The sequence below is a fragment of the Bos mutus genome, chromosome X, assembly GCF_027580195.1.
Source record: "Bos mutus isolate GX-2022 chromosome X, NWIPB_WYAK_1.1, whole genome shotgun sequence".
In the NCBI taxonomy this organism is placed as follows: Eukaryota; Metazoa; Chordata; class Mammalia; order Artiodactyla; family Bovidae; genus Bos; species Bos mutus.
Genome location: NC_091646.1, coordinates 80,822,971 through 80,846,431, shown reverse-complemented (window position 1 = coordinate 80,846,431; position 23,461 = coordinate 80,822,971). Strand labels below are relative to the sequence as shown.

General features: G+C 41.5%; 1 protein-coding gene across 2 annotated transcripts in view; it reads right to left on the bottom strand.

The window, feature by feature from the left end:
- Positions 1–10,344: 10,344 nt before the first annotated feature.
- Positions 10,345–23,461, bottom strand: part of SMC1A (structural maintenance of chromosomes 1A) — a 47,409-nt gene continuing 34,292 nt past the window's right edge. Inside the window, exons 25-26 of one of the 2 annotated variants that reach the window (XM_070366220.1) lie at positions 11,568–11,700; positions 10,345–10,958 (exon numbers count right to left, since the gene is read on the bottom strand). In XM_070366220.1, the coding sequence (XP_070222321.1) occupies positions 11,602–11,700 (99 nt within the window). In that variant the 3' untranslated portion in view covers positions 10,345–10,958; positions 11,568–11,601. Of the gene's footprint in view, positions 10,959–11,567; positions 11,701–17,126; positions 23,044–23,461 lie in introns of those variants that run through there. The other variant, XM_005888465.3, reaches the window with a different exon arrangement.

The window sequence follows — 23,461 nt, the reverse complement described above, 5'->3', positions numbered from 1 at the left end:
AAACCCGTATGTTCTCACTGTTGGTGTCCAGGATAGTAGGTTAAAGACAGCCAGTCTGGAAGCAGTGAGGCCAGGGAGTAGACTTGGGGTCATTCATATGAGAGATGCTGAGGCTAGATCAAGGTAGTGGCAGAGGATGAGGAAAAAGGGTGGAGTATTTGGGAGACAGAAAGAAGAATCAGCAGGACTTGGTGAGGGATTGGCTATGAGGAGAGAAGGGGAGTTTGGGCTGCACATAAAGCAGAGAATACAGAGGAAATGTATAGCACATGTGCCAGGGAGTAATTAGATCATGATGGGAGGAACTCTAATGGCTGAGAATTCAGTGTGGGATATCAGGGGCAGAAATACCTTTCTGGAGGAGGAGGGATTCAGGCTAAGACTCACTGTGTATCCTTGGACCAGTCACTTTATTTTCCTTTGGTCCTTTAGGTCTCCACCTGCTAAACTGAGAGACAGAGAATGACCATTGTGAGGAGTGAATCACATAAAAGAATGTTCAGGACTTCCCTGGTGGTCCAGTGGTTAAGAATCTGCCTGCTAATGCAGGGGACACAGGTTCAATCCCTGGTCCAGGAAGATCCCATGTGTCTCAGAGCAACTAAGCCTGAGTGCCACAACTCCTGAGCCTACATGCCCAGAGCCCATGCTCTGCAACAAGAGAAGCCACCACAATGAGAAGCCCACACACCACAGCACCAGCACAACGAGTGGTTCCCTGCTGTCTGTAACTACAGAAAGCAATGAAGACCCAGTGCAGTAAAAAAAAAAAAAACAATGTCCAGGAGGTGCCAAGCCCTGTGGGTGATTTGGAGGGGGAGATTTGTGGGGCAGGTGTGTTTGCTCCAGAGGTGGGGCTGGACTACCATTTGTGCAATATCACTGCCACTGTCAGCGGGAAACACTTACTTACAAGATATATATGGGGAGGAGATATGTGACCTGAACACGTGTGTGTTGGATTTGAGGGCATGAAAAGCCAAGACAGTGACTTCCCTGGTGGTCCAGTGGTTAGGACTCTGCATATCCACTGCAGGGGGCATGGGTGTGATCCCTGGTTGGGGAACGAAGATCCTCACATGCCAAGTGTTGTGGCCAAAAAATCGAAAAAAAAAAAAAAAATAGCCAAGGCAGTCAAGTCACTCTCACTCTGGGAGGCCATATCTTGACAGTCAGGAGTGAGGGACTTCTCTGAACAGTGGACCCCAGACTGCCACTTCCTCAGGAAATACTTAAACCAAGGCCTCTGGGTTCTGATCTCAAGTCATCACCTGAGTTGCAGTGTGACCCCGAGTCAGTTCTAACCCACTTTGTGTCCCAGGTTTCCCACATGAACAATAACAAAAGCATATGTGTGTTGGTGGAGAGGTGGATGGAATGTGTTCAAAGGTCTTGTCCAGGTTTGTTATGCTTCAGATTTATGACCCTGAATCCTTTTTAAAAAAGTCTAGCCCTGTCTCCATCGCTGACTTACTGTGTGGCCTTGAGCCAGCTTCTGGACCTCTCTGGGCCTATTTTCACATCTGGAATATCAGGAGATTGGGTAAGAGAGTCTCTAACAGCCAATGATTCTCCCTGGAGGATGCTCATCATCTTCTCCAGCTGAACACTTCAGACAAATCAGAGGAAAGCGAGGTCCAAATCTTCCGTCTTCTCCCACTGCCCTCCCCTCCCTACTGTCAGGAGCTCGCAGCACTGGCTCCCTTCCCAAACTTGTTGCTATGACAACGGGTTACAAATAACTCAGATGCAGACAAAGATTTTAACCCAAGAACTGCTGGGCCGATGGCTTCTTCCTCTCTCCCCACATCAGACCGAGGGAACAATCTGATAAATTCTTTGGGATCAAATTACTCACCTGCTCACAAGCCTGCCAAGGCTCCTCAGTGTCATGCAGTTAAGTCCTGGCATCTTGAGGCCCTCCTGGAACCTGATTCAAATCCTTCCAAATACATTTCCCACTTGCTCCCATTAAAAAGGGGTCACTCCCATTTTTTGAGCACCTACTGTCTGCCTGCCAGCCAATCCCTGTGTTGGATGCTTTACATACTGTAGCTAAGAAAATCTTCCCAGAATTCTATCAGATAAACATTATTATTCCTGTTTTATAGAGGAGAAAACTGAGGCTCACAAATATGACTTGAGTAAGGAGGTCAGCAAGTCAGAATTCAAACTCAAATCCACCAGATTTCCAAACCCGGGCTTTTTTCATTGCCAGTGGTTCACAAATGTTGGTCTACACACCTGGGGCATATTCAGATAATCTGAGACAGTTTACAAATTCAGATTCTAACTTCTATTCAAGAAGGGGCAACACATTTGTCTCCTCTAACTCCTGAGACCTCATAAAATAAGAGTAAAGGAATCAAGTGTATAAACCCACATCTCCAAAGAAAGCTGGAGACTTTTGCATCAATCAAGGAGAGATTATAACAAGTTTCTGGCAAGCAGAAAAGAGCTGGAAGAGTGATAGTGAGAAAGCAGGGCAGGCAGAGGTGAAGCAAATTCCACACGTGGCGGTGGGGAGGGGGCGGGCATCCATGAAGAGAACGTTGGTGTATCTTGCAAAATTCTGGTAAGACTCTGGTGCAGAAAAGTTATCCTGACAGTGCGAGTGAGGTGCAGAGCCCCCCATTAAGGGGAGAATTGAAAGTATGTGTTGGAATAGTTGACTCCCCCACCCTCCCTCTCACCTTCCCTGTGCTTGTGGGTAGAAAGCACAAGAGCTAAACATGTACACTCAAGCAGAATACAGAGAGTCCCCCAAAGAAATCAAACAGTCCCAGAGCAAAGCCTCCACTTTATGGACTCCTACTTTCACAACATAGGTTGTGTTGGTCCCCACCCAGGCACCTTAAGGAGAAATTTAATAGCAGACTTGACAAAACCCTACCCCTTCCACGAGCTCCCAACCAATCAATGTTTTACTGGTTTCATCTTAAATCTATGGGCTGAGAGGTTCAGGGAAATAGATTTATGAATGAACTGATGTAGCAAATATTAAGGCTGGGAGCTTTTCAAGTGAACAAAAAACCTAAGCAATTAAATACAGGAACACAAAAAAGGCCAAAATAATCCAGGTAATTATAGTACTTTTCTTGGCTCTGTAGCAACTATGGATTTACTAGGAATCAGGATACAAACACATTGGAAGGGAGGGAAAGTATGAGTGTATGTGCGGAGAGGGATAAAATCCTTTTCTACCATAACGAGATGTCAAGAGGTAATGTCTCAAATTGCTAAGAAATTGTAGCATATTATTAGAGAAATGAAATCAAAACTACAATGAGGTATCACCTCACACCAGTCGGAATGGCCATCATCAAAAAATCTACAAACAAGTGCTGGAGAGGGTGTGGAGAAAAGGGAACCCCCTTGCACTGTTGGTGGGAATGTAAGTTGATACAACCACTATGGAGAACAGTATGGAGATTTCTTAAAAATCTAGGAATAAACTACCATGTGACCCAGCAATCCCACTACTGGGCAAATACCCTGATAAAACCATAATTGAAAAAGACACATGTATCCTGATGTGCATTGCAGCACTATTTACAATAGCCAGGACATGGAAGCAACCTAGATGCCCATCAACAGATGAATGGATAAACAAGTTGTGGTACATACACACAATGGATTACTACTCAGCCATAAAAAGGAACAAATTAGAATCAGTTGAACTGAGTTGGATGAACCTAGAGCCTGTTATAGTAACAGTCTGTTTATAGTATAGAGCCTGAGTGAAGTAACTCAGAAATACAAATACCATATATTAATGCATATAGATAGAATCTAGAAAAATAGTACAGGTGAACCTATCTGTAGGGCAGCAATGGAGACACAGACATAGAGAACAGACTTGTGGACACAGTGCGGGAAGGAGAGAGTGGGACAAATTTAGAGTAGCATTGAAATATATACATAATTGTGTGTAAAATAGATAGCTAGCAGAAAAGGCGATGGCACCCCACTCCAGTACTCTTGCCTGGAAAATCCCATGGACAGAGGAGCCTGGTAGGCTGCAGTCCATGGGGTCACTAGGAGTCGGACACAACTAAAGTGACTTAGCAGCAGCAGCAGCAGGAAGTTGCTATAAATATATAATACAAGGAGCCTAGCCTGGTGTTCTGTGATGACCTAGAGGGGAAGGATGGGGGTGTGGGAGGAAGGCTCAAAAGGGAGGGGATATATGTGTAATTATGGCTGATTTGAGTTGTTGTATGGCAGAAATCAACATAGCACTATAAGCAATTATTCTCCAATTAAAATTTAAAAAAATAGTAGCATAAGTACCTTCCTTAGAAACATGGTGGTCATTCAGTTAAAAATCCTTTCAGCTACAAGTAACAAAAAACCCAACTTATAGTGGCTTAAACAAATACAACATTATTTATTTTAGTATTTTCACTTATTTGGCTGTGCCACATCTTAGTGTAGCATGTGGGATCTTTAGCTATGGCATGTGAACTGTTAGTTGGGACATGTAGAATCTAGTTCCTGGGCCAGGGCCCCCTGCATTGGGAGCACAGAGTCTTAGCCACTGGACCACCAGAAAAGTTCCTATTTATTTATTTTTAAAGAAGTTAACTTATTATTAACAGAAGTGCCATGCCAGGGTTCAGCTGCTCAATGATGCCCTCAAGGATCCACGCTCTTTCTAACTTTATCTTCCTTACTGTGTGGTGTCTACATTCTCATGTTCATCCCTTCATGATCACAAGATTGCTGTCACAGCTTCAAGCAGCACAATTATATTCAAGGCAGAAAAAAGAAGGGGACATTGTGTGTCTCAGGAAAACAAGAGCCTTTCAAAAGGCCGCCAGCAAATATGTCATGGCCATAACTGGGACACACGGCCATCTCTCTAGCTGCAGGGGAGGCTAAGAAATTATCTGGCTCTTCAGCCTCTGAATGGGAGATGACAAGGGAGAAGAGGGGTTTGGAGTAGTAAATGCCAGAAGGAAAAGCCAAAGACTGGTAAAATAAAGTAGTTACCTCTAGGGAGCAGGACTTGAAGTAGGAAGGAGTGGGACAGGATATATTGCTGGGGTTTTTTTATGAGATCTTTAGCATTATTTTATTTTTTAACTATGTAAAGTATTAATATTACTTTGATTAAAATAAAAATTTAGAAATAAAATGTTATGGTTTCTACAAAACAGAAACATTTGAGAAATAAAAGCTGGTAGTTGCTTTCTGTCTCCAGAGAGAAGCTAATGAGCCAGAATTGGCTCTTTATTGGACTAAGGTATCTTGGGTGTCCACCCACTGATCTGACAGAAATTGTGCCATCACTATTAACCTGAAACCACTACAGCACTATGTAGCAGTTACATGGGTTGACTGTGGTTAGACAGTCCTGGCGCAATTTCCTGTCTGCCATTTATTAGCTTTGTGACCCTGGGCAATAGACACCTGGGAAACTCACTCTCCTTCTTTATGAAATGAAGGTAATTCAAGGGCCTGGTACTGAGTAAGCACTCAGCAAATGTTATCTACTGTGATACAAATGTTAAGTGTTCTGACCAGTGACGTAATTTGGGTGTACTTTAACAGTATTATGCTTCTACTGAGTTCACTTTTTTTTATCCTATTCATGGGCTTTGACTGGACTATCCATGAAAATTATTATTTGTTCCTGAGAGATGTGTGCGCATAGCCTTTGCTCACAGAAGATATGCAGTATGAACCATCAAGAACTGTTCAGGCTTGGATTGCTGTTGGCTCCTGTTGGAAGAAAGATGGTAAAAAGGAACTAGGCTCGATTATTTCCACTACATATATTGTTATTTAACTTTAAAAACAACCCACCCTGTGAAATGTGCTGCTGACTACTGTGATTGCCTTGTATAGGCCACATGGATCAGGTCACCACTGCAGGAAGTAGGTGTGAGAAGGTTCCAGAAAGAAAAAGGATATGGGGAGTGCTGTGCTGGCACAGGAAGTACAATTGACCTGGGAGTGGGGAACAGAACAATGACCTCCTCTCTCTGATGTCAAGGTGAGAGCTGGAGATCTGGACTCTAGGTAGGGAGCATATGGCCAAAAATCATCCAGTTGGTAGATAATCTTTCCCACACGTGGTATCAAGTAGGGACATCCAATAAGTGTCTCCCTCCTGAGGGGCGTAGGTGACATTCTTTCGGAGAGGTAATATCTGGTATCCATTTAGTTTTCCTTTCTGGCCTGGTAATTATCATCTGTTATTCCCAAGATTCCGATAAAGTTCTATTAAGCACACATACAGAGAAGATATTGCATCCATTAAAAAAAAAAAGATACTATGAAAAAAGCGTCTTTGGAGACTAAGAAAGAGTACTTAGAAATTTTAAATGACTGCCAAAAATGAAAAAGTTCAATAGAAGATAAAGTCAGGAAAATGTCCCAGAATGCAGAACAAAAAAGGAAAGACATGGAAAATATGAGAGAAAATAAAAAGACAAAGAAAATGACCCAGAAGATCTAAAATCCAACTAAAAGGACATCTAGGAAGGGAACAGGGAAAATAGACGAGAGAAAATTTGCAAAAAAATGAAACTGGTTTCTTGGAGTAGGGGGCATATGAGTCTTCAGGTTGAAAAGGCCCAACCACCAGGTGCCCAGTAAAACAGATGGGGGAAAAAAACACATTTTGGGGGTCATCATTGTAATATTTCAAAACACTAATGATGACCCTATACGTGAGACAGCAAAAGAGACACAGATGTAAAGAATTTTGGATTCTGTGGGAGAAGGTGAGGGTGGGATGATTTGAGAGAGAGCATTGAAACACGTATACTACCATATGTGAAATACATCGCCAGTCCAGGTTTGATGCATGAGACAGGGCACTCAGGGCCGGTGCACCGCAATGACCCTGAGGGATGGGATGCAGAGGGAGGTGGGACGGGGGGTTCAGGATGGGGGACACATGTACACCCATGGCTGATTCATGTCAATGTATGGCAAAACCCACTACAATATTGTAAAGTAATTAGCCTCCAAATAAAATAAATAAATAAATTTACAAAAAAGATCAAAAGACAATTATAAGCAATTATATGCCAAAAAATAGCTTAACGTAGAAGAAATGAATAAATTCCCAGAAACATACAACCTACCAAGATTAGATCTTGAAGAAATAGAAATTCTGAACAGATCTGTAACTACTGAGAAGACTGAATCAGTAATCAAAAACCTCCCAACAAAGAAAACATAGAACAACATGGCTCCAATGATGATTTCTACCAATATTTAAAAAACAAGTCAATATATCTCAAACAGTTCCAAAAAACAGAAGGAGCACATCCAAATTATCAAAAACAAAACAAAATCAAAGGGAACAAATGTCGTTGGAGAAACTGGAACTCGTGCACACTGTTGATGGGAATGCAAAATGGTATAGCTGCTATGGGAAACAGTAATGGACAGTCCTCAAAAATTTCAAAATAGAATTATCATATGATCCAGCAATCTCATTACTGGGTATTTATCCAAAGACTTTCAGTCAACATCTTGAATAAATATTGGCACTCCAGCGTTCACTGCAGCACTATTCACAATAGCCAAGATATGGAAACAACCTAAATGTCCATTGACAGATAAGCCAATAAAGAAAATGCTGCATATACATACAGTGAATACTATTCAACCTTAAAAAAGTAAATCTGAACTATGTGACAGCATGGATGAACCTTGAGAACATTATTCTAAGTGAAATAAGCCATCACAGAAAAACAAATACTGCACAATTCTACTTATATGAGTATCAGAAATACTCAAATGCATAAAAACAGAGTGGAATGATAGTTTTCAGGGACTGTGGGGGTAAACAGGGAATTATTAATCAATGGGCATAAAAGTTTCAGTCAAGTAAGAGAAATAAGCTCTAGAGATGTGGTTATACAACACTGTACTTATAGTCAACAATAATATATACTTCAAAATTTATCAAGAGGGTTGATCTCATGTTGTGTTGTGTTGTGTTGTTACCACAAAGTAAAACAGAGGCTATGCATACTCTGCAGCCCAGAAATCCCACTTCTAAGTATGTTTCCTAGTGAATTCTCCATGTATATGAAGAGTCATATACAAGAATGCTTACTGCAACATTATTTATAGTAGTAAAAACCTATGAACAACCTGAATGTCTGTGGAGTGCTGTGTGGCAATTCATATGAATCAACTAGAGCATTTGTATTAGTATGTATAGATTCTAAAATTAATGTTAAAGAATATTTTTGTAATGTTTTGTATAAAAGTGTTTTCAACAAAAAAAGTATGAAGGAAAAAAACATAAGCTTTCAGAGTTAGGGAAAACAAGTCAACAAAAATTGAAAACCCAGCTTCCAATTAGCAACACTACATGCTAAAAGCAGTACTTACACAATTCAGAGGCAAACTGTTTTTTAATATAGAATTCTAAAGACAAACTATCATTCAAATATAAAGGTAAAATAATGCTAAATTTTAAGATATGCCAAGACCACAAAATTTACCTTCTTAGGAAGTTACTTGAGAATGTCTTCAAGAAAACATGTGACGTATCAGTCAGGATTGTTGACTGCAAGTGACAGAAGCTGCCTCTAGTTAACTTAAGCAGAAGAGGGACTTATTGCCAGGTCATTTTTGTAGCTCACAGAAGTCTGGAGAATTGAGCAGGAGAAGCCACAGCTAAGGTCACACTGTGGGGACAACTGGATCCAAATGCTATGGGCACTGCAAGCCCCACTGCTCTGACCCCTGGACATCATCCTATCATCACATGCCACTGAAGACAAACTCTAATCATCTGTCTGTTTTCATTTATTTGTGGTCAACTTTAGGATTGTGTTAATCATGTTCTTCAGTCCATGGCATATTATTTTCATCAGTCCATTCAAGGCTCCTCTTTTGCTTGATTTCACTGTAGTATTATTTTTCCCTGTCAGTTCCCACCCCTTCCCCCACTCTCCTCCCAGCTCAGTAACTCTAGTGTATGTCATGTATACACACTTCCAACTCATCTTCCATAGATCTCCTTACATATATGCACATCCATGATATTATAGTATTGTTTTACATTTACACAAATGGTAAATTTGTGCTATAAACCTCATTCTCTTTATCTTTACCATTCAACACTAGGTTTCAGAGACTTATGTGGCTACATGTAAATTCAACTATTTTCTTTCTATTGTTTTATTTATTCCATCCTATGAATATATCACAGTTTGCTTATCCAGTCCCATGGTGATGGTCACCTGGATTGCTTTCAATTCTTCACTACTATAAACAATGCTGGTTTCCTCGGTGGCTTGGTGGTAAAGAGTCCTCCTGCAATGCAGGAGACACAAGAGATGAAGTTTGATCCCTGGGTTGGGAAGATCCCCTGGAGAAGGAAATGGCAACCCACTCCAGTATTTTTGCCTGGGAAATCCCATGGACAGAGAAGCCTGGCAGATTACAGTTTATGGGTTGCAAGGAATTGGACGTGACTGAGTGACTAAGCAAGCAAGCAAGCATAAACAATGCTGCAACAAACCACCTCAACAATATTTCCCTAATGACCTGTGTTAAGTATTCTCTGGAATATATACCCAGGAGTGCAATTGCTGGGTTGTAGGGTATACATATACTCTACAGGAGGTACTGCCAAACTATTCTCTGGAACACCTGTACCATTTTACACTCCACCCAGTTTTCTTTTCCTCTCATCATCAGTGCTTTGATGATATCTGACTTTCTCCATGTTGCCATTCTTGTAGTGATTTCTCAATGTTATTTTAATTTTCATTTCTCTATCTGCAGAGTTGAAAATCTCTTAATGTATTCAAGTTTCCCCTTGTGTTAATTCAAGTTTTTCCTTCTGTTAATTACTCATTTCCTTTCCCCATTTTCCTCTTGGATTTACTATCTTCTTTTTCTAGTTATTAATCTTTTGTCAGTTTTACATATTGCAAGCATATTCTCCTAATTTGTCATCTGCTTGTTAATCTTATATATTCCTGTCTCCTTTGTGTTGTTCACACTGGATTCAAAGCTATGACTAGAATATTCGGTCCTTGTCGCCTGGTGGGCAAGGAAAGAAGTCTAACTACCTTTGGTTTCCATAGAGGAAGTGGGGGCCTGCCTCTCATTGAGACTCACATGAAGAGGAATCCCTCCAAATAGGATGAAGATTTAAATACTAGGCAGCCAATAGAGTTCACTCCTTTGGTAATCCAACATATACCTTTCATCCCAGATTTACTCTAAAAATATGCTTTCACAATATAGTGCCTCATATAACCAAAAAATGCACATTCCTTCTCTAAAGGGATACAGCAACAACATAAGTTATAATGCTTTCATGTGCAAGCAATATAAAACCCAACTCAAACTGGCTTAAATAATAAATGCAATTTATTGGCTCACTTAACTGACAAGTCCATAGGCAGGGAAGACTTCAGGCCCGGTATGATCAGGAATATGGATCCATTTCTCTGTAATTCTCTTGGCTCTGCCTTCTCCATTTGTCAGCTCCATTCTCAGGTAAGCCTTCCACATGCTCAACAGATGGCTAACAACAGCCATCAGACCACATACTTCTTTGTTCGTGTCCAAGGGAAGACAGCTATGTCTTCCCTCAAAATCTGAACAAAAAGCTTCAGTGATTGGATCATCTCTGAACCAATCATCACTGTGATAATGTGGGAGATTACTCAGATTGGTTTATATCATAAAGTTCTATACCTAGAGCTGGCAATGGGGTCAATTCCACTCAAATTGCACAGCTATTAATACAATGGGGGAGGAGAGGAATGGATGGTGGAGAACAACTACAAAGGCCACTACAAAGGAGTAAACTAACAAAGAGGAAGATGTAAGGTCCAGGAAAGATTGGGTCCAACCCAGAAGAGTAATGAAGGGACGTCCCAGGATGACAGTTGTGCTGCAGGCCTACAGAGCAACCAGTCCAAATTGGAGCAGGAAGACGGAGGGCTCCAGGAGGAAGGTATCTGGGGAAAAAGGGGATTCAAATGATTTTATACTTTCCTTAAGAATTTGGAACAACTTAAGAAGGAGATAAAGTCAGACAATGCAAGGAAAAAAGAAAGGCAATTAGAAACTCTAGGAAAAAACATAAACTGTATAAGAAAAGAAATGTAATCCTAGGACACTGGAGCATTAGGAACAACATTTACATAATTATAACAACATAAACACTTTATTGACTTTAAACCTTTAGAATGACCTGTTAGCAAAGTATGGATGATTTAATTTTGGTTATCAAACAGAATGTAAATATTATTAATCTTGTTAATATAAAAGTATAAATGAGAGAAGTTGAGAGATTGAAAGAGGGAATATAAATCTATTATTTAAAGGTACAAAGGTAAGAAATAGAGGACATATAATTAAGGACATGTCTATATATTGGGGGCATGGGAGGAGGGCAGTCGGTGGTATTAATAGCAGGAAGTAACAGATAATGTCTAAAAGTGGTAAGTTGATAAATAGAAAAAAATTGTATATTACTTAAAGATATGAAGATTATTATCAGAAAAGTAAAAAATAAACAGTTATAAGTAGACTAGTAGATTTCTAGGACAAGATGGCAGACTTACCACATGTTTATCTCCATTCCCACCTGAAACCTTGCTAAAATAATAGTAAAGGAATAAAAAAAAGTATAAAAACACAATGACGAAGAGAATGTCCGTCAGGAGCAGGTCCATCAGCGAAAGAGATTCCAAATGTCTGGAAGATAGGAAGAAAATGGAGGATTGATGATTGATGAAGCATGGTGGAGGAAGCCACAGCCTGGAGTATACATGGAGGTGATGCCACTGAGGAGGAGTTGATCTTTCTGTGTAGTAGCCTAGAATGTTTTGGGTCTTAACAATGCCAGGTATGATATAGAGCACGAGTGAGATGTTGGTCTAAAAACAGGGTGATAAATTGTGAAGCTGTATATTGAACTGTTAACCCATCCCTCTGTGTACAATTCACAGTAGCCAGGTGTCTACCCATTAGGCAAAACTAGACATTTCTTTTCTAAGGCAATTTGAACAAGCTCAGAGAAAGATCTTTATGTTTTGGCACAGCATAGTAGTCAGCTATTTTCCAATCATTCTAAAGGTAAGCCACCAGTCACCTAGCCCTGTACCCCATACACAGAGCTTTGAATCCAATTTTATTGCTGTGTTCTTAAATATGAGCAAACCACTATACATTACCAGGGACCTGAGAAAAGATTACAAATTGAAAGAGACTACAATAAGCAAATGGGGGAAAAACAAATCCCAAAGGAAATAAATATTTCAAAGAACACAATGATATATAAAAATACCTCTATTACTCCAAGAGAGATTCAAGATAACAGCACATCCATTAAACAAGTACAGAATGCTATAAGAAAAGATAACATGAATGGATATTTGGAAATTTTAAAATGTGATTGGCAAAATGAAGAGAAATGCAGGGCTTTCCTGGTGGTCCAGTGGTTAAGAATCTGCCTGCCAATTCAGGGGACACAGATTCCATCCCTAGTCCGGGAAGATTCCACGTGCTGCGTGGCAACCAAGCCTATGTGCCAAAATTGCCAAGCCTGTGCTCTAGAGCCGGTGAACCACTACTGAACCCACGTGCCTAGAGAAGCCTGTGCATCACAACTAGAGAGCAGCCCCCACTTACAACAACTAGAGGAAGCCCACGTGGGACAACAAAGACCCAATGCAAGAAGGAAGAAAGGGAGGAAGAAAAGAAGGAAGAAGAAGGGAAGAAAAGAAATGCAAGAGAAGAGTTGGAAAATAAAGTTAAATCTTCTTCCAGAAAGTAAACAAAAACAAAGGGAGAGAGAAAACTAGGAAGGGGAGAAGGAAGGAGGTAGGAGGTGTGGCAGCAGTAGAGAGAACAGATGAAAATACAAAAGATCAATTCAGAAAGTCTAACATTCCACTTTAATGAGTTCCAGGAGAGAACAACAACAAAATAAAACAGAAAAGAGGAACGTATCAAAGAATTTTATCAAAGAATATAAGAGGATTTTCCAGAATTAAAGAATTTCAAAATGAAGAAGCCTATCCAATGACCAATACAATGAATGACATCCCAAAACTTAAAACACATAATTAGGAAATTTTAAAATACCACAAATATAGTTTTCAAAAAATTACTATTTAAAGAGGGGAGTGAATGGAGTAGAAGTACTTTTCCCTATTCCTCTCCCCAGGTACAGCTAAAATCCTGGGACATTACATATAAACATAAGACTGAGAAGTAGAGAGAAGGCAAACCTGCTGAGGACCTCAGTAGCAGAGGAGTAACGTGGTGGTGATTTCTTTTGGTTTCCTTTTTACCTCACATATCCTAGACTTGGTGCTGGATAAGATGGTAATTAGATAATAACCATTCTACTCCAGCCAAACACCACAGGAAAAACTGTAGTCCCACCAGCAAAGGCCAAGTGGGGAGCCTAGACTTCTACCTTTGCTGGCTATAAAGAGTAACTCTTCCCCTCCTCACTGGGGTAGTGTTTGGGAAGGCTGAGTGGGGAGCCAGAACTCCCACCCTCATCTAAGAGTAATGAGGAAACCCTCTCTCTGGGGTATGAACAGACATTGAGTGGGGATACTGGACTTCCATGCCCATCTGATAGTAACAAGTCAGTGTCTCCTCTTTCACTGCTGGAACAGTGTCTGAGGAGGCAAGTTAAAACAAGATATTTAAGTAATCCTCATATTTAACCCAATACCCCAAATCCCCAGGTTTCAACTGAAAATCACTCATCATACCAAGAACCAAGAAAATCTCAATTTGAATGAGAAAAGACACTCAACAGACTCAACACCATGATGACAGAGATGTTAAAAATCATCTGACAAGGGTTTTTAAGGAGCCCCATCATAAAAATGCTTTAATGGACAATAAGGAATATGCTTAAAACAAGTGAAAAAATACAAATTGTCAGTAAAGAAATAGAAGATATAAAGAAGAATCAAATGGAAATTGTAGAACTGAAAAATACAATAACCCAAACAAAATGGATGGATGGCAAAAAAGGAGGGGACAGAGGAGAGAATCAGTTAACTGGAATATAGAACAACAGAAATTACCCAATCTGGAAAAAGAGAGAAAATAGACTAGAAAAAAAGTGAACAGAGCCTCAGGGACCTGCAACACTATAAGAAAAAAATCTAACATTCATGTCTTTGAGGTCCCAGAAAGACAGAAGAAATAAATGAGTTAATATTTACATAAGAGCAATGAGACTTCAAAGTTCTGTGGGAAAATGGCTTTGAATCTCAAACTTTAGGGGACATCCCTGGCGATCCAGTGGTTAAGACTCTGTGCTTTCACTGCAGGGAGCATGAGTTCAATCCCTGGTCAGGGAAGTAATATCCTAATATCCTGCGAATGCCTCAAGCTACAGCCACAAAACCACAATCAATCAATCAAACAAAAAAAAGCCCATAAGAAATGAAACTTTATATCCAAGCATAAGAATGGAATACAGTATCCAGGAAGTCTATCTCCTATACAACCTTTCTGAGAAGTTACTTGAGGATGTATACTATCAAAACAACGGAAAAAAAACAGACACAGCAAAAACCTTGGGAACCACCAGTAAATAGTCATATAAGCAAGGAAAGCTGTGAAGGAAAGTTCCAAAATGACAGTCATGCATCAGGCCTGGAGAACAACTAGTCCAGATTTGAGAAAGGGATGGAGGATTCCAAGAGGGTCTTTTTTGTTTGGGGGTCGGTAGACTTGATGTACCTAATGTAATAGAGGTTTTTGAGAAGAAAAAATGGAATATATGAAAAAGTAAAATAGTGAAAGAGAAACAGAATTAGAAACTTCCAAAAAGATGAAAAACTGCTACAAGAAAAAATTATAAAAGTACATCAATTGGCTCTGCAATGAATATTTAGTCATGTTAATAATAATAGTTTATTGCTTTTAAACTTTTAGGATCAAACTAAAGACAACACACACAGAAAAAGCCTTAATCTGATTACAGAATAGAATTCAATGTTACCAACTTTGATATATAAAAGACCAGATGATAGGAGTTGAGAGGTTGAACAGTGGGGAAGAAGGCAAATAGGAAAGGTATTCTCATCTAACAAAGTTCTGGTTCAGAAAAATGGTCTCTCGCTCATGGAACAAGGAATCCCAGTGTTGCTTAAATTCAGAAAAGTTATCTAATAGAGAAACTAAATCATATTAAAAACAGGAAGGACAAGAGTTGAACTTGGTGTAAATTATTTAAATCCTCATCTGTCATAGCAGGACAGAAAAGACACATCATATGGCATATTATTTAGAAGTGGGGACAACGATCAGAAGAAATAACTAAAAGTGGATGCTAATAACAAGATGGTAGATGTCCAACTCTTAGCGACCCCATGGACTATACAGCCCATGGAATTCTCCAAGCCAGAATACTGGAGTGGGTAGCCATTCCCTTCTCCAGGAGATCTTCCCAACCCAGGTCTCCCACATTGCAGGTGGATTCTTTACCAGCTGAGCCACAAGGAAAGTCCAAAAACACTGGAGTGGGTAGCCTATCCTTTCTCCAGGGTATCTTCCTGATCCAGGAATCGAACCGGGGTCTGCTGCATTACAGGCAGATTCTTTACCAACTGTGCTATCACGCAGGGAAGCCCCTCAGAAGTTATTTAACAGAGAAACTAAATCATATTAGAAGGAGGAAGGACAAGAGTTGAACTTGGTGTAAATTATCTAAATCCTTATCTGTCATAGCAGGACATGAAAGACACATCATATGGAATATTATTTATATATGGAAATAACAATCAGAAGAAATAACTAAAAGTGGATGCTAATAACAAGATGGTAGAGTAGGGATGGGGGCATGTGTGTCAGTACTTTTTTGGTACTGGTTTATTGATTTGTTTTATGAACATTGTGTATGCATTACTTCTATTTTAAAATGAACACATATTTTAAATTAATTTTTAAAAACAGAAAAAGGACATTCCTGCCCACCACTTAACTCCCTCCCCCCAAATACCCTTGTTCCTGGCAGACCTAATGGTAACAGAATATAAAAATCTGAGAAACCTTGGAGTCTCCTTTCCTACCTCTCCCTTAAATGTAGCTTTACTGCAGTCAAAGTGGAATATTCATTAACCCAGACTTGCCATACTTGCTTGGAAAAAATATTACTCCTTATCTCCATCAGTTGGAATCTTCCCTATTGTTCAAGGCTTAGCTCAAATTCCACCTCCTCCAATGTCTTCCTTAGTCCACTGGCAGAACTTTCTCCCTCTATGACACATGCACGTTCTTTATTCAAATGTTATTTATGTCAATGTTTCATGCCCCCAACCATCCTTCATACCAGCTATTAGAGTCATCTTCCTAAAATACCAATCTGTCACTTCTCTGCTTCAAACCCTTCTTCGGTTTCCTATTGCCCATAGAATGAAAGCCAAGTTTGACTGCCTGGCTTCCACTTCTTCCACTGGTCCCCCCAAAACCCACGTGCTTTCACACTATGTATCTTTCTTAAGCAGTTCTTCTGTTGGCAGTATTCTTTCCTCCGTTTCTACATGGTAAACAGAAATTCTTCCTTCAAGTGCCCCCTTCTCTATTAAGGCTTTCCTGAAAACTCCCTCCATCCCACCCCACCCCAGGAAGAACCACCTAATGGTCATATTCTCTACTCTGCCTCATCTACACTTGTCAGTTCTTTTGTCACAGTTGATGCACTTATCTGCTTAATTATCTGAGCCCTCAGGTAAACTGAATTCCTGGAGTATAGGGAATATATCTTATCTCCAGAACCAAGCACAGGGCTTGACATGCTGCAGGAGCTCAATATATGCTTGCTGAATGAATGGATGGCAAAGTGATGACTAAGTGAATACTGGAAAGAACAAATGAGCAAATGCTTATACTATTGCATGAATGATAATAAGTGAATGAATGAGTTATCCAGAAGTAATGAATAAATGAATGACTGGATGAGAAAAAGCCGTCAATGAGTAAGTGAATGAAAAGTTCCCGTGCCAGTGAGGGTGTGAGAGAAGAATGAATTTCCACCTGTGTCTTGGTTCAAACCTACCTGTAAGATCTTCTGCCCTATTCTCCACCCATCTAAAGTACACACCACAGTGTTAATCTTTTTTAGATTATAAGGAACAGACACACTCAGCTTAGTGATGGAGATTTATTGAAGCATTCACAGGGAAATAAGGAAGACAAAAACAGCTACATAGGCAGCCTCACAGAACAGAAACTTGAAAATGGTTTATGATCCAAAGCAGCGCTAGAGCCTGGCTTATCTTGTCACCCCCTCAGCTGCAGGCATCTGTTGCTCCCTTCTCTAGTGCTTCTCAAAATGGTGACTCAACTTCTTTCTGGCAGTGTTTATACTCCTCCTACTGCTACTGACTACCTTCTCTCTGCTCCCCTCCACGCCAGCCAGTGGCCTTCGGGGCACAGCTTCTGGGCCTCCTGGCTCCTGCAGCTTCCTGGCTTCTGGGGCTTCAGCTCCAATTAATCGGGGGCTTCTCTGTGCTGTAACTTCTGCTTGCCTGGTCTATCCTGCTGCCTCTTTGATTCTTGCTGCCTCACTGCCATACGGTTGCAGCTACCTTGGGGCTCTTGCAGTCTCATTTCTTCTGCTGCCACATGGATCTTGTCTGTTCAAGCCTTCTGCTGCTTCGTGGATCTCACAGATTCAGGGTTTTGTCTCATGGTTTCTGTTCCTCTAGGCTACTGCTACATCGTGGCTCCTATTGCTTCATGGCTTCTGTGTCCTTTTGGCCCATTGTCTTGCTGCTTCATGGCTTCTGCTACCTGTGGCCCCACATTCTCACATGCCTCATGGTTTTTGCAGCTTTCTCCTTGTTTTTGCTATTCAGTTTCTGACATCCCTCATCCACCACATCTGCCTTGCTAAATTCTAATTGTCCACTTCTTCTGAATGCCTCACATTCAGCCTCTCTGAAAAAGGATCTGATTGTTTCATACATTTACCATCTCATACAGGCCATGGCTAGGAGATAGAGTTCTTACATCAGTCTACCTAATAGAACCATCGTCCAGCTTAGAGACTGGCTGTCCATGAGTAAGATACTATCCCAACTTCGTCATCTGTGGCCAGGATTGTGAGGTCACATGGTACAGAGCATGGCAACTCATGCTTAATCCCTTAAAAGGGACTGTGGGCATGGCAGGTCTGCTGAGGGCTTCCAAAAGGGAGCAGTGTAACTGGCAAGCTTCTTGTTCGCCTGTCCAGTACCAGTGACTTTCAAAGGCCAACCTTCTCCTTGGCCTGTTCTGCCTGTTCTGATCTGCAATGGGAGAAATCAAGGCTCTAGGGGCAATGTGGAAAGGGAACTTAGGCTCCAGTTCTGGCTCCTACATTTCCTAGTAGTGGGGCCTTAGGCAAGTTTCTTCCCCACTGAGAGCCTCAGGAGGGGACTGGACGAAGTCTGTAGGTTCCCTTACAGGTCTGATGTTTGAGTATCTCCCTTTAGGTTACTGTATAAGGGACGTAAGTCTTATCTGGGGAAGCCCTCAAAAACATCTGAGGTAGGAAAGAGGGAGTCAAGAGTCCCACCTTGGAAGGGCACAGGAGGTGCTTAGCCAAGATTTATTGAACTCAATGAATGAATCAATGGCTGGGGAGGAGGGGGAGACCACACAGCACACAGACAATGTTTACTTAACTTGAGGAATTTCAATTGCTGAGGAGGCTGGAAGGAGATTCTGATTCAGATGGATGATGAAGGAGAATGATTGGGACAGAGTAGGAATCTTGGCTATTAACCAGCATTCATTCTATCCTCCCAGTCACACTTCACATCCAATAATCAGTCACCAAGTCTGCTTCATCTCTTCCTTTAATGGCTCACACCTTATCATCTCCAATCCAGTCCCACTGCCCTTGCCCTTCAGTAGACTAGTATTTTCAAGTTCCCTAACTAATATGTCTCCATTTTCTCCTTCACACATGCATTCATTCACTGAAAAACTATTTTTTGGATGCGTATTTGGGGTCAGGTACTGTGCTTTTTGCTGGGTGTATACTAGTAGCAAGATAGTCCCACACCCACCCCTGTGGGGCTTATAGCTTATTTGGAGAGATAAAATAGGCAAATATAAAACTGTGAGAATTGAACTGGGAAACTAAGGGAGCATAAAGTTTGAGCATCTAACCTAATCTGCTTCCACACTGGCCAGCCAGAAAGGGGTTTGTTTCTTATCTAGTCTCCTCTGCTGTCTCCAACCCACAGTTCCCAAACCTGGCTGCACCCTAGTTACATCCTCACATTTATAAGCTCTCCAGATGCTGAGGCCCCCACCCAGTTATGAAAACTGAATTTTTAGGTGGTGGTGGTGGAGGGTGTCATCCAGGATGCACCATGTGTTTCTGGTATACAGCCAGTTAGGGAACCAAACTGTTCTGAGAGGTAAATCTGTTCTATAGCCAGGCTCTTAACGACTCTCTTCAAATCTGGTTCCTGACTACCTCTCCAGCTTCACTTCCTGCTACTTTTCCCCAGCCCAGGAAACCTTATGGCTCAGTATTTCTGAACTGGTGGGCTGTTTCTTGACCGCAGGTCTTGTGCATACTGTTCCCACTACCTGGAAATCCCTTCCAACTCCTCAACTGGCTAATTCCTACCAGTCCTTCGAGACTCAGCTCAGGTTTCACCTCCTAGACTAGAGGATGTCTTCCCTGAACCTCTACCTAAGCTAGATGCCCTTCCTATATCCATGCTCCTGTCATAACGCTGATCACATTGGTTTATGAATTGCCTCCCCAACTAGACACTGAGCTCCTCAAGGACAGGATAAAGATTTGGTTCATGTTTGGGTCCCCAGACTAAGGCTACTAGGTCCAGAACATAAGGGAGTCAACCTAGTGTCCCCCAACTAGCCCTAGGGATTTCACTCAGGTCCAGCTGGCTAGGAGGCAGTATGACACAAGAGAAAGTACTGGGCAAACAGAGGAGATCCTAGTTGAAGTTTAGGCTCTGCAACGGAACCACTGGGATCTCAAGACAAGTCATCTCACCTCTCTGAGCCTCAGGATTTAAATCCTTTGTAGCACTTTTGTTCCTATGTGCCAGGGCCTTAGCCTGAGACAATTTATGTAATGCTTTCTACCTCATGAGGTAGGGATTAGTTACCCAGATTATCATCCACACCTACTGAGTTAGATTTCCAGGCGTGGGACCAGAGCAAGGAGCTCCACATCCTTTGGACACGGGAGTGCAGCAAGGAACTGCTGCTTTTCATTATAAGCCCTTCTGTAATATTTTATTTTCTAACTGGTGTATATATTGCTTTGATTCTTAAAAAGGAAAAAGAGGGAGTTCACTGGTGGCCTAATGGTCAGGATTCCGGGCTTTCACTACCACAGCCCAGGTTCAATCCCTGATTGGGGAACTGAGATCCTGCAAGCCACACAGTGCAGACAGAAAAAAAAAAGAAAAAGAAAAAGCTTCACAGGTGATTCCAGTGAACAGCCAAGGTTGATAACCACCCTCACAATGGAGAAAACACAAGACCGATGGAGGGCCTGGGTTCAAACCTTCACTGCTACCTAGTAGGTGGGTTACTTCACCTTCCTGGGCCTCAGTCTCCTTATCTGTAAAGTGGGAAGAATAGCAATTACTACCTTTAAAAGCCTGTGATGATCTAGATGTTAGCCAAATTGCTTTAGATATATTTCATCTTCCTTACATGGTTGCAAGGTAGGTGTATATTATCTCCTTTCCTTCGTGAGGAAACCGAGACTCAGGGAGGTGAAATAACGGGCTCAGGTTTCTGCAGCTAGGATTTGAATCAGGGTGACTCCCAAATTGTGCTTTTCCACATATGCCAGCATTTCCCAAATTATGGCACACACACCACAAGTGGTATGTGATTTCTTTGGTTGAACACATACATTTATTTTGTCTTGATAGTTGTCCCTTTTAATATGTATTAGAAAATACATACTTAGCACATCAAACCCATTGTTTCATGGTTATCGCTACTTAGGATGAAACTAAAGTAGATAACAATATTAGACCTAAGACAACCTCAAGAAAAATACTGGGTAAATAGTACGGGAGGGCAATTTGGAATTATCTATTAAAAACAAAAGTATACATAGCCTATGACTCTGCAATTCAATTTCTAGGAATCTACCCTAGGTAAGTTTTCACACACACACAAATGCTCCTGCTTAGCATCCTATAAAAGCAAAAACAGAAAACAGTCTATCACATGAGAAATGGGTAAATAAAATGTGGTAGAGTCACATAATGGCAATCTACCTAACAATTACAAAGGATGAACTGCTTCTACATTTAGCAACATGCATAGATCTCAAAAATATAGCTAAGCAAAGAAAGAAAACTGCAGAATGAGTCAATATATCATCTGCATTAAACACAATATATTCAATGAATTCACATGTAAAAGTCTTAAAGTTAAGATGGATGTACAACAGACATTACAGCAATTAAGATGCGATGGGAGAATGGTAGTTGAATGACTACTGTTATTTGTAACAATCTAATTTCTTAAAAAGAAAATTCACTCATTACTTGGGTAATTACAATTGATTAAACCTTTAAAAAACAAAAATGTAGTATATAGATGAGGACAAGGTGATGGTCTGATGGTATATGTGAAGAAGCAAAGACTGATCTCCTGGCAGCACACTGAGCTGCCTCTGCAACTAACAGTTATTTCCCAAAAGGAACATTGCATGCACTCAGCCAGGATGTGGCCCAGGCTACCTCTCCCCTACCTCCTAACAACCCAGGTTGAGATCTAGGCACTCAGTTATACATGATTTAAGCTATAGGGTTCCTTGTGCCCTCCATTTACCAGGTAAACCCCATAAATGCCCTGGAACTTCTCCAATAACCAGAGCATTCACCATCTCCCAAATCTGGAGGCTCCTTCTGTCCTTAACAATTGGGATCAGAAGCCCTCAGGCGTTAGGCATGTGAAGACTTGTATTCTGAGGTGTTGGCACCTACTGGACTCTAAGCAAGGATAAGGCCTCCAGTGAGGAGTTTGACATCATTAAATCCTATGAGGTAGGTAAATACTGTTAGCCCCATTTTATAAATGAGGAAACTGAGGCACAGAAAGGTCAAATGACTTGCCCAGCGCCAAACTAGAAAGTAATAAAAAATGGGGCTAGAACTGTCCTCAGAGCCCAGACTCTGCTCCTAGTACCCAACCAAATCCTACCAACTTAAGGTCCAGCTCAAAAGTGACCTCCGGAAGGCCTGGAGGTGATCGTCCTCTTTTCAAATTCAAAGCACCTATACCTGATTCAGCTAACCATGGGAACTCATGAACTAGCATCTTCCTAGTAGGAGGGTAGAGATCATGTCTGACTCAGTTCTGTATTCCTAGCATAGAGTCTGACAAACAGGTGTTCAGTATGTGTCTGATGAACACACAAAATGAATGAAAACATGAATGAGGGCAGTTTCACGTAACTGCCTGAATCCTATGAGGTCCGGAATACTTCTGCCCAGCTCCAGGGTGCTGTCATACTAAGCTCTCTTGGAATCAAATTCAGCCTAGGCTCCTTCTAAAATGGGTCTCTAATATCTGTATTATTTTGCAAGCACACCCACATACGCACATGTGGACATATATACACACACACATACATACCCACACACAAGCAAAATGCAAGGGGGCCCAAAGAACCCATGATTATGGATGATGGGAGAAGGTCTGAAAGGGAGGAAAGGGGATGGACAGATGGCCCTGTTCAGCTCAGTTCAGCTCAGCTCAGCACCTCCTTCCAGAGGCCAGGATGCTCCCTGAAGCTCAGGAATTTTTGCTCCAGAACTAACATCACCTCTGTTCCTCTTCGTGCTTGATAGCAGTGCCTAAATCCCATGATTATACCAAACAGGGACAGGAAGTAGGGGAAGGTTGGGAACCAAATATCCAGAGATTGGGAGAGGGGCAGCTTAAGGATCCAGACTGGGTAGGAGGGCAGAACTACTGCTACTGCTCATTGGGGTTGGGGTTGGCATCTGGGTACTTGGTGAGGTCGAAGGTCAGGACTTTGCTGATCACACAGTCCCCTTGCTGAAGGAGGAGGGAGAAAAAGAAAAATAAAATTGTAAGGAGAGAATTAAGAGGGGTCTAGTGCCCTAGGACTGGGGAGCTTCAAACCCTCCTCCCTACATACCTGCCCAAAGCCCAGGCTCTGGTTCTCTGGGTGTGAGAAGATTTGCTCAGTCCCATGTGCCTTCTCTACCTGCCTATTTCTGTACTTTTGTTCTTTTCTCTGTCTGGGTGCCTCTGCCCTGCCTTTCTACCTGTCCCCAAATCCAATGGCCCTGCCCAGCTGGGCTGGTAAGCCTCCAGGACAGGGCTCCAACAAGGCTGTTCATGAACTGAGTCCCTATGCTCCCCCACCCGCCGTGCCCCTCCACTGCAGCCTTCCCTTCCTGCCCTGGGGAGTCAGGCAGGGAGTGGGGCTGGCTCCTGAGCCAGGCCCGCC